Source organism: Acanthaster planci, linkage group LG01 (assembly GCF_054643075.1).
Source record: "Acanthaster planci isolate LZ-2023a linkage group LG01, COTS_SCS, whole genome shotgun sequence".
NCBI classification, from domain to species: domain Eukaryota; kingdom Metazoa; phylum Echinodermata; class Asteroidea; order Valvatida; family Acanthasteridae; genus Acanthaster; species Acanthaster planci.
Window position 1 is genome coordinate 32,822,736 of NC_141777.1, and position 13,288 is coordinate 32,836,023.

Below are 13,288 nucleotides of genomic sequence, written 5' to 3' on the forward strand. Positions count from 1 at the left end.
CTGTGCTCCAACAACTTCGAACTTTGCAAACTTTTCACCAGGCTGTTTGCATTTTGGGTCTGCTCTTGAAAACTTGTCCCCGTTGGGCGGATTTAGAGCAGGTAAACGTGCTTGCGAACTTGTCCCACTCTTTCAATTGCCAGTGCGTTCCGCGTGATAAAATCTACAAACAAGAATTCATTGTGAGCTTGGTCATCGGTGTCACACTGAAAGGTCGCAATCCTTGATTTAAAATGATTTCCTTCGATTGATTGGACTTATTTTAAAGCTTTATTTGAAATACGAGGCTACATTCAAATTTACGAAGCCAACGTAAATGATATAAATTGCTGATGTAGCTCATGTGTAAATCGCTGGAGGCGCTGACAAGATTCTGAGCATTCCACAATGGCCAACCATCCATTGAATTCAACTTAACATATATCAAAGATTTTTATGTACTAACTAAAAATAAACTACATGTTCAGCGAGAATACAGGTTGGGTGACAATGCTTTTCTTTTATTCCCGGTAGGCTATGTCTTATAAACACCGTTTCACGATTACTATTTTCTATGCTTGAAATAGTTTTCATATCTAGCACTACTGCAACAACTTTCGTTGATTTTTAAATCAGTATCTAACTTGAAGGTTTTAAATAATTACTATACATCGAGACACACCTCTAAAAATAAGAAACAAGCGAGATCTTGTTCGAGCACAAAAGGAAATGTAACCTGGACTCATATCCAGGTCTTTCGAGCTTAAGGCACAACATGAATAATGTTTTACACAAAAGCACACAACATCATGCCTAGATTCAAACTCCAATAGCACAATCAAAATTTGGATCTTCACTCTTAAACAGAAACCACAGAAACGATGGCATTAAAACCGACACATCACTTATAAAGTGAACATGGGTTGGAAAGAAAGTTAGTAACTTTGCCCTCTTAACAACAGGGTGTACTTCAAATACACTGCCGCACGTCACCTGCCTAACTCTCCAAACAGAATTCCGTAGATTAAAGATATACAATCATCGTGAATTTTGAATTTCCACTGTACTGTTGCTTTTATAGTCAAATAATGCCAAATTATTTAAACTAAACTACAGTTGCACCACACTTTGTTCAATCATGACAAGTATAAATGTTTAAAAATCACATTGACCCATCTTTTTGACATTCTTTTTATTTCTTGTTTTGTGGTTTCAGTTTTATATCTGTTTAAATTAAGTCAATTGGGGTATAAAAAACTGTGTGAATACGGGCGACTCATACGCGTTTAAGGGTCGACAGATTTCGCAACCTGTGATTGGTCGACGCGTTGCAAACTCTTGGAGGCGCACTAACCTGGATCGACTGTATTGTTGGCGCCTGAGTTGCCAATAGTGTTGTATTTTTTTTCTGACTATCACTTTGAAAAATTTGGATTTGTCGAAACTTATAGGGCATGTAACATGATTGTTATTTTCTTATCAACAGGGGTCGGAAGAGGTACCAAAATGAATTTAGCCTAATCCTGATCTAAATTTCAGTCATATTTATAAACAGGTCCGAATTCGACAAAAACTCACAGAGACTGGACCCGTAATGTTAGGCCTCTAAACCTCTTTACGAAGTGACAGCAAGATTGTGCTGAACAGCCGAACACGTGAAAATATCTCTTTTAAAGAATACAATTTTCTATATCGTTTGCATGTTCGCTAACTGTATGGCCGGATGGTGGTGATTCAACGCAAAGAGCTGAAATTATAGATCAACAGACAAGATAGCTATGTAAAAATGAAACAATTGTAATTTGCCTCTTGTCTAAAACGAGTGATTTTACCAACAACAATCTTGCGTCATTCCATGCTGATTTTCATCACATCTTTAAAAAATTACAGCGCTGCATGCCACTGAAAACAGAATTGAGCTCACCGTGACCGTGGGCAAAACTTAATCAGGCCATCACCTTTCACCATTTCTGGAGGGGGTCAGTTAATTATTCTCAAGTGTCGGACAACGCCTGCCCCACGGTCTGCGGTTGCGGTCGCTCTGATGGTGGCGATGAAGTTGACGACTGTGATGTAAATGCACACATCGATGTCACCAATTTACTGATCTTGCCGCTCCACAGCGCCCTCACTTGGCCATTGAGGGCGAACGACAGAAACACGAAGAAACCTTGCAGGGAGGTGAAGATGGTGAAAGCGTACCAGAAGAGTCGAAGCTCGGTTGCCATGGCGATGAATCCAAGGATCCAGGTAAAGCTCAGCAAACTCGAAATCTTAGAAAAGGGCAAAATTATATGGCAAGCGATATTCTGTAAGGTCACACATAAGAGCGTCCGAAGAAAATGAGGCAATTTCGCCTAATAGCAAAAATAATTGTATAAAGCGTCTTCCATTTTTTTTATAAGGCTTCAAGGAGCTCTGCATCAAAATGAAGCATCACAAATTTGCAAATTGCAACCGTAAATATAAATATAAAAATCAATAAAACATGAAAATAGTATTGTTAAATGGGGAGATGATAAGAACTGCGTAAAATTCTTATGATAAATGTCGTGATTGAACAATTTTTTTCATTCGCATGAACTGTTCACCATCATTGTGAAGAAAGTTAGCACAGTACCTTTGCATAGACAACGACCTCACGCCAGACTGGTTGGCCCCTGGAACTGTTTTTGTTGAGTATTGCCGTGGCTTTCTTTGATGCTCGGATGCTTCTTACGGTCCCGACGAAACACACGGCGTTGAAGCAGATACACGCCAGGATTGGTGCACAGAGTACGGCCAGTTTGAACGTGCCTGTCATCCAACAAGCAACATCGTCCCCATAGCTGAAATCAACGCGGGTACAATCGCAGAAAAACAAGACGACGTTCGGAATGACAACCAACATTGGAGAAAACCACCCGAGCAAAAACATACGAAGAAATTTACGCCCGTCGCTGTGCTTGGTGTGTGCTGGTTGGTTGGAGGAGAAGGTCTGCATGAAGTCCCATGAAACGGCTGCCATCCAGGCGAACATTGACAGCCAACCGTAGTGGGTGGCGACAGCTACTGCGCTGCAGAGGCCCTGATGAGAAGGTGTGATGACAACGCTGGACAGAGTGGACAAGAGCTGACCGAGGAAGATTGCCAAAGACAGATTAATTATGGCCAGGCCATGAACATTTCTCAGAGAAGAAAAGACGCAATAGGTCAGCAGGGTTGCCATGAGACCAGCCATAGAGAGACTGAATCCCACCACGTTGATGATAAGTTCTGGGTCAGAAAAAGGGTCCCAACTCGCCCACTGACTCGACTTGGGAAAGCATATAAGGTGCTCTCCATTGGGAAGAGTGAGTTCAGCTTCTTGATTCGGTGTGTCATTTACATGCATGTCATTAGGATTTCGCACTTCACACATGAAATTGTTTGCTCTTTTGCCACAAAAACGGAGCAACTTCAATTTACTAGAATTTTCTGTGTGAACGATGTAACTTGTGGAATTAGATATGTCAGTAGGGGCCACGAGTTCGTTGGTATTCATAATGTAAACAAACAGATCTCTGTCAATAGTAACTGTTTTCCACTTTCCATCTCCTACAGAGAAGCATTCAATGTTGTCAAAGCTGTCGGGAAAGTGTGGCGCCAGGAGGCATTCATCTCTCAACACAACCTCGGAAAGATTGCAGCGATCTGCCCAGTTGGTTCTAGAGAGGTTACCATCCACTCGCAAGATACGATCCAAGATCTCTTCCATATTACTCATGTCAGAAGGAGTTGACACTAAGGGGAGGACGGTGTAGTTTAATCTCTCCCCACCGAGCTTCAAAACTAATCGTCGTTTCACTGGTGAAGAAGTAAGCGATGCCCGGCTGAGACTGGGCAGAGAAATTGCGCTGATGAGACATTCCATTAACCGCTGCTCAGAAATAATACCCCTCGACCCTTCTTGAGTATCCTGACCATTGACTTCTAAAAAATACTGCCTTTTATTACAGACAATCTCAGTATTTGGGCCAAAGGACTGAAAATATTGATTGTTCACAACTCTTACTTTCACTGGCTGAGAAATCAACGTTGTATGTAGAAAGTGCGCGGACGAGGACAGTGTTATTCTGAAGCAAACGCTTGAGTCTCTGGTTTGATTCACATTGTTCTGGCAAAGATTGCAATGAGGGTTTTTATGTTTCCCAACAGGTGCCATATAGCTCCTGCAAGCGTCTCTGACGCCATCCGAGCCCCCATTGTCGCACGAGCCAATGAGCTGGTTGCATGGCTGCAATTTACCGCCCAAATCGGGATCTACTATGGCAACGAATGCGGCGCTGTCATCAACTGGTACAAGACTTTGATTCTGAGCTATGCCATGACAGATTGCGCATTTGGGGTTCTTGAAAGGGATGTCCAGCGGACGATACAATACAGGCTGCAACTCGGATTGACATTGATGTCTGACGTCATCTTCCTTCCAGGCCCCCGGACAAGTGCTGATCAGTCGGTAGCTTGAAGCCCGACCAAATTCAACGCACTGATAGTAGTGAGACCTTGTGGAGAGGTTCAAAATGTTGTGGGACGCGTTTGTGTCTGCGTAGAAGATTGGGCAGTTGCTGTCGACGTCATAGCAACATTCTTGAAACACGTGACACATGATGTCACATCCACATTGGTCAGGGGATGACGGCTCTCCACATCGCCCCTCACAGGTCTGATTTGGGTAGAGACTCACTGTCGTGCCATTTATTGTTATATCTGCACAAAAATAAAAAAGGGTGTCGCGACGAAGCTGCTCTTAATCTTCTAAATTTTAGAATATCAGCTTATTTAGGAACTACTGAATTTCCGTGAATCACGTTGAATACATTAAAACACTTATATTAACATACTTAGTTAAAATTGAGCTATTTGTAATTGTAACTTCCTCCAAATATTGACATAGTCTGCTGTCGCTACGCAAAAAGTTAGCAGAGTAGGCCCTTCTGCAAAATTAACACCACCGAGGACTTCAAGTTCATGCAGGCTGAGTGAATAGGCTAGAGGCCTACACGTTGTACCCCATAATTGTGATTATCAGAAAACTCCTATGCAGTAGTAGATTAGTATGCTCATTGTAAGTCACGAAAATTAAATGACAAAAAGTAACGACAAACCTAGACTACAGACGACCTTCAGACTGTAGCCTTTCTGCCTCAGGCACTGGTCTTGGCCCCTCAACCACACGGGTTGGCTCCGTGGTGGATTCCGTAAAATGTACTCTAGGCCTTCACTGCGGTTCACCAGGTCGGTCAGGCTTGACTCAATGAAGCAATGTGAGTCCAGCTGCCGGCAGACCCGACTGGCGATGTCGTGGATGCCACCCGTGTCGTAAAAGCATGCCGGCGCCCAGCCGAACGCAAGGTGTCGGAGCTCAAGGATACCAGATAAGCGATTTGTGCCGTTAACCAGACGCACATTGAAGACATCAGTGAAGTTCAAAGAGGTCGAAAGGACTTCATCTTCTGCAAACGAGAACAATGGAACCGGGGTGATAATCGCAGTAGACGATAACAAGCTGAGCATCTCATAAAGAACAGCTTTTGCCAGCTCAGGACTTTATGTGGATCTAGGTCATGGCTTAGTTTAATTCTTGAAAACAATTTAATAAATTGCCTGCAATCAGCATACAAAGAGAACCTTGCCTGTTTAGCAGCAATCACATGAACGTACCTTTTGCACAGACAACTTCAACATCGCCAGCGATACAGGATGGATCTTTCTGCAGACAGCTGCTTCTCAGAGCTACTTTGAAGCATTCTCGTGGGTTCTTGAAATGTGTTGGACAAAGCTCTGACCTCACCGAGAGTAGGTTAAGATCCGCAGGCCCAACCTTGCAAGTACCCACAGAACCAATGGCCAACGGGTGTCCCAGGTACTGACACATTCTATCAGCGAACAGGTCGGTAGCATGACGCGGATAGTCAGAGCAACGAGTGAGCCTGGCCCAGCCGGCCGCGCCCAGGAACACCTCCACTCGCCCTTCACGCGAAGAACACCCAGCAGAAAGTCGGAAATTATCTGCAGACATAAAAGAACAGTATAGCGATTATATTCTTTAAAACGCAAAAAAAATTACGTTTTGTCAGGATGAGAGCGCTCTCGGGTGAGAATTGCAACTATGTTGCTCAGCTATAACAAATCTGCTGACAGAAAATAGCAGGATTGAGATTGACCCAGGTCGAAGTGCGCAGGAGTCGTCACACTCACATTGTTCAAAGATAACGCTTTACGACCAGCTTAGAACAACACCGATTACTGTTTCGCAGGTATCAAGTAGGAGTGAATGCTTGGATGAAAACGTATATACCTGTGACGCAGGTAAGTGATAGATCAGATCTGTGATAGCAGTTTGATGTATCATTTCCCGTCCACGGAGCCAAACGGCATGAGCGTCCAGGCTGCGATGGGCAGACAAAACCCTCTGACCATATCGGTCCATCCGCCATACCGAACCGGGCTCCATCCATATCCAGCCTGTACGGTGCGAGGAATCCCAGTTGGTGGCATACATCCTGCAGCTCTGGCACACCACATCCCCGCGAGAAAGCCGAGTTGTTGACACCACACACCGTTCCCCACTCACCTTCTGGTGGCCGTATCTCAAGTCGTCCTTCGTTTGCAAACTCCCCAGCCCATAATCGGACATCCCAATCGGGACCAAAATCTACCAGCAGAAAAAGAATTGATCATATATATACATATTCAAATAGCGAGGAAAGTGTGTCCGGATGAAGAGTTAAGTATTAACTTGCTTATGGCAATTAAATACTAGATGATGGCAATTTAACGTTCAAAATTTAAATTGTATCGTTCCTCACGTTTTATTCTATCGGCATGACCTCCATATATGCCGTGCACTGTACTAGTTTTTTTATTTTTACAAGATTTCAAATTCCATTACGAAAGATTTCCATCAATGGCTCAATATAAAATAACTCGTCCATCGGCCATGTCACGGAAACCTACTCTCAGTAATTAATGTTGAGAAAATTTTCATTTATACTCCTGTCTGCGTACCCGAGTTTGCAAATGCAAATTGTACAGCAACTCTCTTATGTTGTCCTTGATTTTAAACAATACATAATACCGTTTGCAAGCAAAACCATGTATCCGGTATTCTACTGATCACATCATTTATTCATATTTTAGAATCACTTCATTGGAGACCACGATGTCCAGGAAAAGCCAGAGATAAAAATTTCAAAAATGCTCTGGAAACCTTTGTCCAAAAACTGCCAGCGGTCCCCTCTGTGCTGTTGTTGTTGTTGTTGGTTTGTTTTAATGGCGCTTTCAGCAACTCAGGCTATTTGCGCCAATAAATGTACGTTCATTCACACACCTTATTAATCAGCATCACATTAAGGAGTTAGGAAGACAGTCCAGTTTTAGAGGCAGGAGGAAACCGGAGTACCCGGAAAGAAACCTGAGAGAGCGAGTATGGACTGGATACCAAATGCACTCGAACCCGGACCTCATTGGTGCAAAGCGAAACCGCTTACCCCTCCCCCCGTGCTGGTGTTGGACTTCACCTAATAAATCTACCGGTATAGTGACGATTTTAACTTGCGTCTATGAGTGTGCTCGCTAGAGCTAACCATCCACACAATTGACCCCTTGAAAACTCCCATCCTCACATTCCGGATTACATAATACACCTGCTTATTGACCCACGCACTATGGTTATTCGAATTTACAAGACAGCAATTTCCCGCTTTACTGCGAACCGCGGGAAATATACGGCATCGTTGCGGGGCGATTTTGACGGCCAACCCCAACTCACACGTGTGTTGGGTCGATTTTTTTGTCAGTGAAAGTGAAACACATAAACGCATAATCATTACGCAACGCACCCAAAAAAGTTCATATGGAAAGTCGCCTTCGAAGTTGTCAGTCGTAAGTTGTAGTCGCAGTTCTGGGGTTAGGGGGTTTGGGGGAAGGCTTTAACCCCCTCCTGAAAATTGGTTCTAAATCCGCGCCTGTTAAGTTGAAGCCTGACCCCGTTTACTTATTACAGCCAGATAAACTAATGCGCGACTTGACTTATACTTTGGACAAAAAGATTTGCTACTTGCTTGTTCTTGGACCAAATTGACTTGTGACTCACTTGACCTGACCTGTGATCAAATGACTTGTGACTTGACTTGCCAAAACTGACCTCTGACAATTTTGACCATCCATTGTTTTTTAACCAGGATTTGTTTTCACTGTTTCAATTTCTGCAGACGTAACAATTCATCTCGCAATTTTGCTTCGATGAGTGTCTTGATTTTGCTTTCAAAATCTCCATCCTAATGCAGCCAGTGTCACTTTTCCCCTCTTGCAATGAGTAGGCTTCAAAGCTTAGGTTGAAAACCTCTAACGAAGACCCAGCGTCACCTCTGGAAAGCACCATACAAAGTGATTATCTTGTACGCTTTATTATCTTTTCCGTTACGGAATACTGACTTACAAACATTTCTGAATACGTTATAGTCATTGTTAATCAGTACCAATCAAAACATGATTTCCACAAAAAATCGAAAACATGTTGAAGCATCGTTATTAGAGAAGACGGAGTTCGTGCAGATTGGTGTGCATACCTCATGAAACGAAACAAAAGCAAAAATCTATCTTTATACAATTAGATGAAACGCTTTAATTAGTGGATTTATACCACGGATAATAAACAAAAAAGTGTATATTCATTGGACGCCCAACACGAAGGAACAAGTTTAATCGATTAGGTAAAGTTACTGGAGACAGCAAGGATTATTTTTAGTGAAGACTGATGGGTGTTTGGTGAGCAAGAATTATTTACAGAATTGACTAAGTTGTCGATATTATCGCTCGAAATTCTTAGGGAAAAAAATCGAAAATTTTAAACCCTCGAAGTGTTTTTTCGATGAATTACCAACTGGAATCTGTCTTAAAGATTGGGAATGAATCTGTCGAGTGTATTAGCTCATTTGCAAACTGTTTTGACTCGAGACTTGACCGACTAAAATATATAATTTGTGACATGATTTGATATGAGTGAAAATGACTTGCGACCTAACTTCAACTTACAAAAATACTGATACATGAAAAAATGTACATATATATATCCCTGACTTTCTTATTGCTAAAGTAAACATGTCATTTTTCATGATAAATGTCTTCTATGTATCTATGACATTGTATACCTACATTATATAATACTACTATGGGACAAATAGGCATACAGGTCAAATCTGCCTTGATTAACATCTTAGATCACATCGTCGGCAAGTTATAAGAGAAAAAGCGTCCAAGGGAAACTTCAATTATGACTTCAGACATGTTTGAAAAATAAGTTGGGACTAGACTTGACATGCAGAGATAAGACTTGCTTGCCGCTCTGGCAAAAGCTCACCCAAGTGCGGAGTAGCATCGCCCTCATATGATGAACTATACGATGAGCTGCCTAATGTGTCTGAATACGAGCTGGAGCTGTCCTCCTCCGGAGAGGAACGGGATGGACTGAGCAAATTACTCAAAGTCGAATTATATTTGACTTCATTGGGTGCACCTGCAAGTAAAAGGGTATATTTGACACTCTCAACTGAAGAAAAAATCTGCAAGTTTCGTTTGCTTATATTTGCAGAGGTACAAAACAGCTTCTCGTGGATCCCCCAAATTGGAAAATTTAACTGGACGTCAACATATGCAAACATCGGTATCCAGCATACCCTTACTGATGATCCTGGTGTGATTAACCTATTGAAATACCACCATTTCATTTTTCTGACCACTGGCTCTAATTCACTCACCCCGATTCACCAACATCAGAAGCATGACGATAGTTAAGCTATGCATACTGGAGCTTATCCTCGGTCCATCCAGGTCGTTACTGCGGTCCGGGCTCGACAGAATGGTCGGAAATAGGCAGTGGATCTGTTCCCACTCTTTCGTAGAGTTTTTATACAGTTGAGGACGATAATTCTCTTGAGATGTCCCAGCGCGGCGAGGAAATGAACACCACTGCCACTTTGACTTCTTAACTCCATTTGCTAATTTCCCCAACGAGTTCCGATACCGCGGGTAGGGTTTCAACTGACAACTGTGTCACTCAGAAAAAGCTTATCAAAACACCCAATGACCCGTGCAATGCAGCCAACCCCTATAATTTAGTATGATGACGGTCAGTCTTCAAATTACACTAAGTTTCATTAGTGCCAGTTGTTTGTGGTGCCTGGCGCTTCTGTTCCAGATAGAGATAGCGTATCTTTTCCGGTCCCACAGTGAATTCCCTCGGTATTGAACTCAATACAGGCCCCTATAATGACACACTATCTCACCAGGACAAGGGGGATTGAGGTCGTGTTTAATGGAATGGGTCTAGCAAAATAAAAATTAAGGGTCATGTTTCGACTAATACAGTGTTGTAATTTTTTTCAAAGAGGGAAACTTCAAGAAAAGTACATTAATAAATTCTGTTTTTTACGAATCAGGAATGGAATTGCATTGGAATATGGGTTTTTTTTAATTAATGTGCATGGCATTGTATCCACAACGTCTCACTGGGGACTCTAAGTCCTTTTCAAGCTCCAAAGCTGGTCATGTTCATTGTCCACGTTAGCTTAAATAGAGAAACAAATAAGTGAGGACCCCTGACCAAACCATTCAGACCAGAAAAATAAGTCCTGTAACCGCCCCTTTCACGATATGAACGCAGATGACACTCGGGTCCGAAATTGTTCGGAACATGTCGGAAACTTGTGAACATTGTCGACAACGACAGTCCGACAGTGATTTCTTCCCGAGCTTCACAATCCCGCCTATACTTTCCACAGTTTTCTAGGTGGTTTCAAACACCGTCTGTTGCATCTGGAATCTTCCAGTCTTTCTGATCATTTGGACAGCAATTAGCCCTGATGCTCATGCACACCAGCTGTATGGACATGCATAATCATTATACGGTATATCATGCTGGACAAAAAGCAAACATTGATATTTCGTTTTTGATGCTCAATTCACTTTTCAAAATCTCACCATTCAGAGTTATAAGCGGCCCCGCAATCGAGGACAGGTGGTATGCGCGTGTTATACAGTGAGTCCCAGTGTCTGCCTTGAGCAGAAGCACCCCCTCAGCGGTTGAAAAGAGCAAGCTGCAGGTGGGGAGTGTTCATTCTGTTACTAACTTCCCGGCTGCAAACCGTGCACTTCATAGTCCCATTAGGGCGGAGTCCCAACAGGGTCGTATTTTGGCCACCCAAACCATGTACTTGTTTAAGCTTTGATAATTGGTTAAGCAACTTCGGTTTTGCCTCTGTGACGTCATTGTTCTGACCGAACGAGAACCGACGATTGAAGTTAGTTAAGCGCCAGTTCAAAATGGCGGAAAATAAACAGACAATTTTTTGTATCCCCTCACATGAATGAATTGTACGTTTCAAAATTTGTTGTTACATGCAGCGAATCAAAGAGATACTTATTTTTAGAACATGTAAAAAGAGGGGCAGGTCCTAAAAAATTAATGGCAACATGTCAGGAGGGAACTTGCACACATCCCGTCCCTATAGCCCTGTTATACGCCACTGAATTGGGACTAGGTAGTTTGATCCAGCAACCATCAGGTTGAAAGCCCAAAGCCCTTGGTCGAGTTCGGGTGGCCTGTTTTTGACCGTGGCTTCTTGTTCTTCTTCTCGAATGGCGGGAATCGACCCATCAAGAACACTGTTCTCGGAACAGGATCACACTACCTCCATGTCAGGGTTTTGCACTAACACGTGCACAAAAAACTCATGTTATTTTGATTTTTAAACAGCCTCAATAATAGCGCGATGGTCGTCTAAGCTGAACATAAAAGTTGAACATAAATAATTTTCAATAATACAGTTGGTGACAAGCAACATAGCCGCGTCCATGATGTACGTTATCAAAGATCCTATAGCGCTGCGAAGCAGCGTGAAGATTTGTAGAGTTAGGTTAATGTAACTGTATGGTGAAGATTGGATAGTCGCAAAAAAGTGGAAAGACTGTAGCGTGGACAACCTTTGAAAGCTATTGGTACCATCCCTCCCTCCGTACTGTTGTAACATCCGTCTGGCATAATCAATAACATTTTAAAGCAATTGTGTAAATAAGACATAATTTAATCAGCATATAGTGTACTCTATTTGACCATGTTCAAGTGTGCCATGACCAGGCATCTCATCACAGAAACACTAACTCAATTAAATTTGTATCATTTCTCGCAAGATTTAAATAACATGCTACAGTGAAATTCTATAACAGGGACTTGAAGAGAAATAAGACTGATGAAAAGGTAAAGAACAAGAGAAAAAGAAAACAAAACAGGAAACTGATAAAAAAATATCGCAACTGCATTTTATTACGGTTTTCATGCTCCCAGGGTAACAGACATGTTTCCTTTTAATTATATTTGTCTGGGCAAATGTTGCATCATAAAAAAGGCAAAAAATAGTACCACTTTTGTATAGTTTATTAGTGTCGCTGGTTTAAAACATAAGTGAGGTTTATTTTGAGGCGAAAGACAACCTGAGCCCTGTCCTGAATAAAAGTGAGTCTGAAGAAATTACTTGATAAGACTCGCTTTTTAGAACCAGGGAAGAATCCCCCTTCGAATTCCAGTGATGGCGTCCCAATGATCTTTGTATATTTGCTGTTTGCTCTGACGATCTCTCAGACTTGGTTGGAAATCGTTGTCAGCTGTAATTACTAAATGCTAAAAACATGCGGGGGGAGTGGCTACCGTTCTCAAATTATGAGCGTTTGGGGGGTGGGTGACAAGCAACCCTTCATGACAGTGGTGTGTCCAGCGGGGGGAGCAATTACCCCCAGGAGACATTTTGCAGGTTTTTTATTTTATTTTTTTATGTTTTTGATTACGATTGACTCGCTTACACTGTCAAGTAATTCCCCAGAATTACCCAAAAGACCCGAATTAGTTTTGTCTTAACCTCAATAAAGCAAGTAGGGAAGAATCTCTTTGAACTCAAGACAGCAAATATAAATTTATTAAAGAAATGAAATTAAGTATTTACAAGTATTTACAAAGGAATCGAATTAAATCCATAGGTCTTGCATAATTAGCAAAAATCAAATCAACTTAAGCATCCATACACAAAGCACATTAAACACAATGCAGCGTTTGGTTGTTCCCAAATTAAACCAAACTAAACGTCAAATTAAGCGAAAGTAAACATGTAATTAATTAAAGACAACTTTACGGCATAAAACGAACTTCTGGAAGTGCAAGCAAATTATACAAAAAAAAGCTTTGCATGAGCTCAACAGAATGCCAAAGAAACCAGTTGATTAAGCAAGCACTTTAGTT

At 42.0% G+C, this 13,288-nt stretch overlaps 1 protein-coding gene across 2 annotated transcripts; it reads right to left on the reverse strand.

The window, feature by feature from the left end:
- Nucleotides 1-35: 35 nt before the first annotated feature.
- Nucleotides 36-9,869, reverse strand: LOC147800676 (uncharacterized). 2 transcript variants are annotated; one of them, XR_015428245.1, is made up of 8 exons: nt 9,759-9,869; nt 9,362-9,517; nt 6,299-6,655; nt 5,662-6,009; nt 5,106-5,453; nt 2,600-4,707; nt 1,904-2,252; nt 36-163 (listed from the first exon to the last, which is right to left on the reverse strand). XR_015428245.1 is itself a non-coding variant. In XM_087148387.1 (7 exons), the coding sequence occupies exons 1-7, from the start codon at nt 9,802-9,804 to the stop codon at nt 1,974-1,976; spliced, it is 3,642 nt and encodes a 1,213-aa protein (XP_087004513.1). In that variant the 5' UTR covers nt 9,805-9,869; the 3' UTR covers nt 488-1,973. The 2 variants fall into 2 exon arrangements, 1 of the variants encoding a protein (XP_087004513.1); XM_087148387.1 differs by lacking the exon at nt 36-163 and having other exon boundaries at nt 488-2,252.
- Between the last annotated feature and the right edge of the window lie 3,419 nt (nt 9,870-13,288).

What these genes read in the sequence shown, in the direction of transcription:
- LOC147800676 (XM_087148387.1), bottom strand. Translation starts at nt 9,804, where the DNA reads ATGCATAGCTTAACTATCGTCATGCTTCTGATGTTGGTGAATCGGG. An exon ending in ATCACTTACCTGCGTCACAG is followed by an intron (nt 6,010 to 6,298) that starts GTATATACGTTT and finishes TTATGTCTGCAG; the next exon opens with ATAATTTCCGACTTTCTGCT. An exon ending in TGAAGTTGTCTGTGCAAAAG is followed by an intron (nt 5,454 to 5,661) that starts GTACGTTCATGT and finishes TCTCGTTTGCAG; the next exon opens with AAGATGAAGTCCTTTCGACC.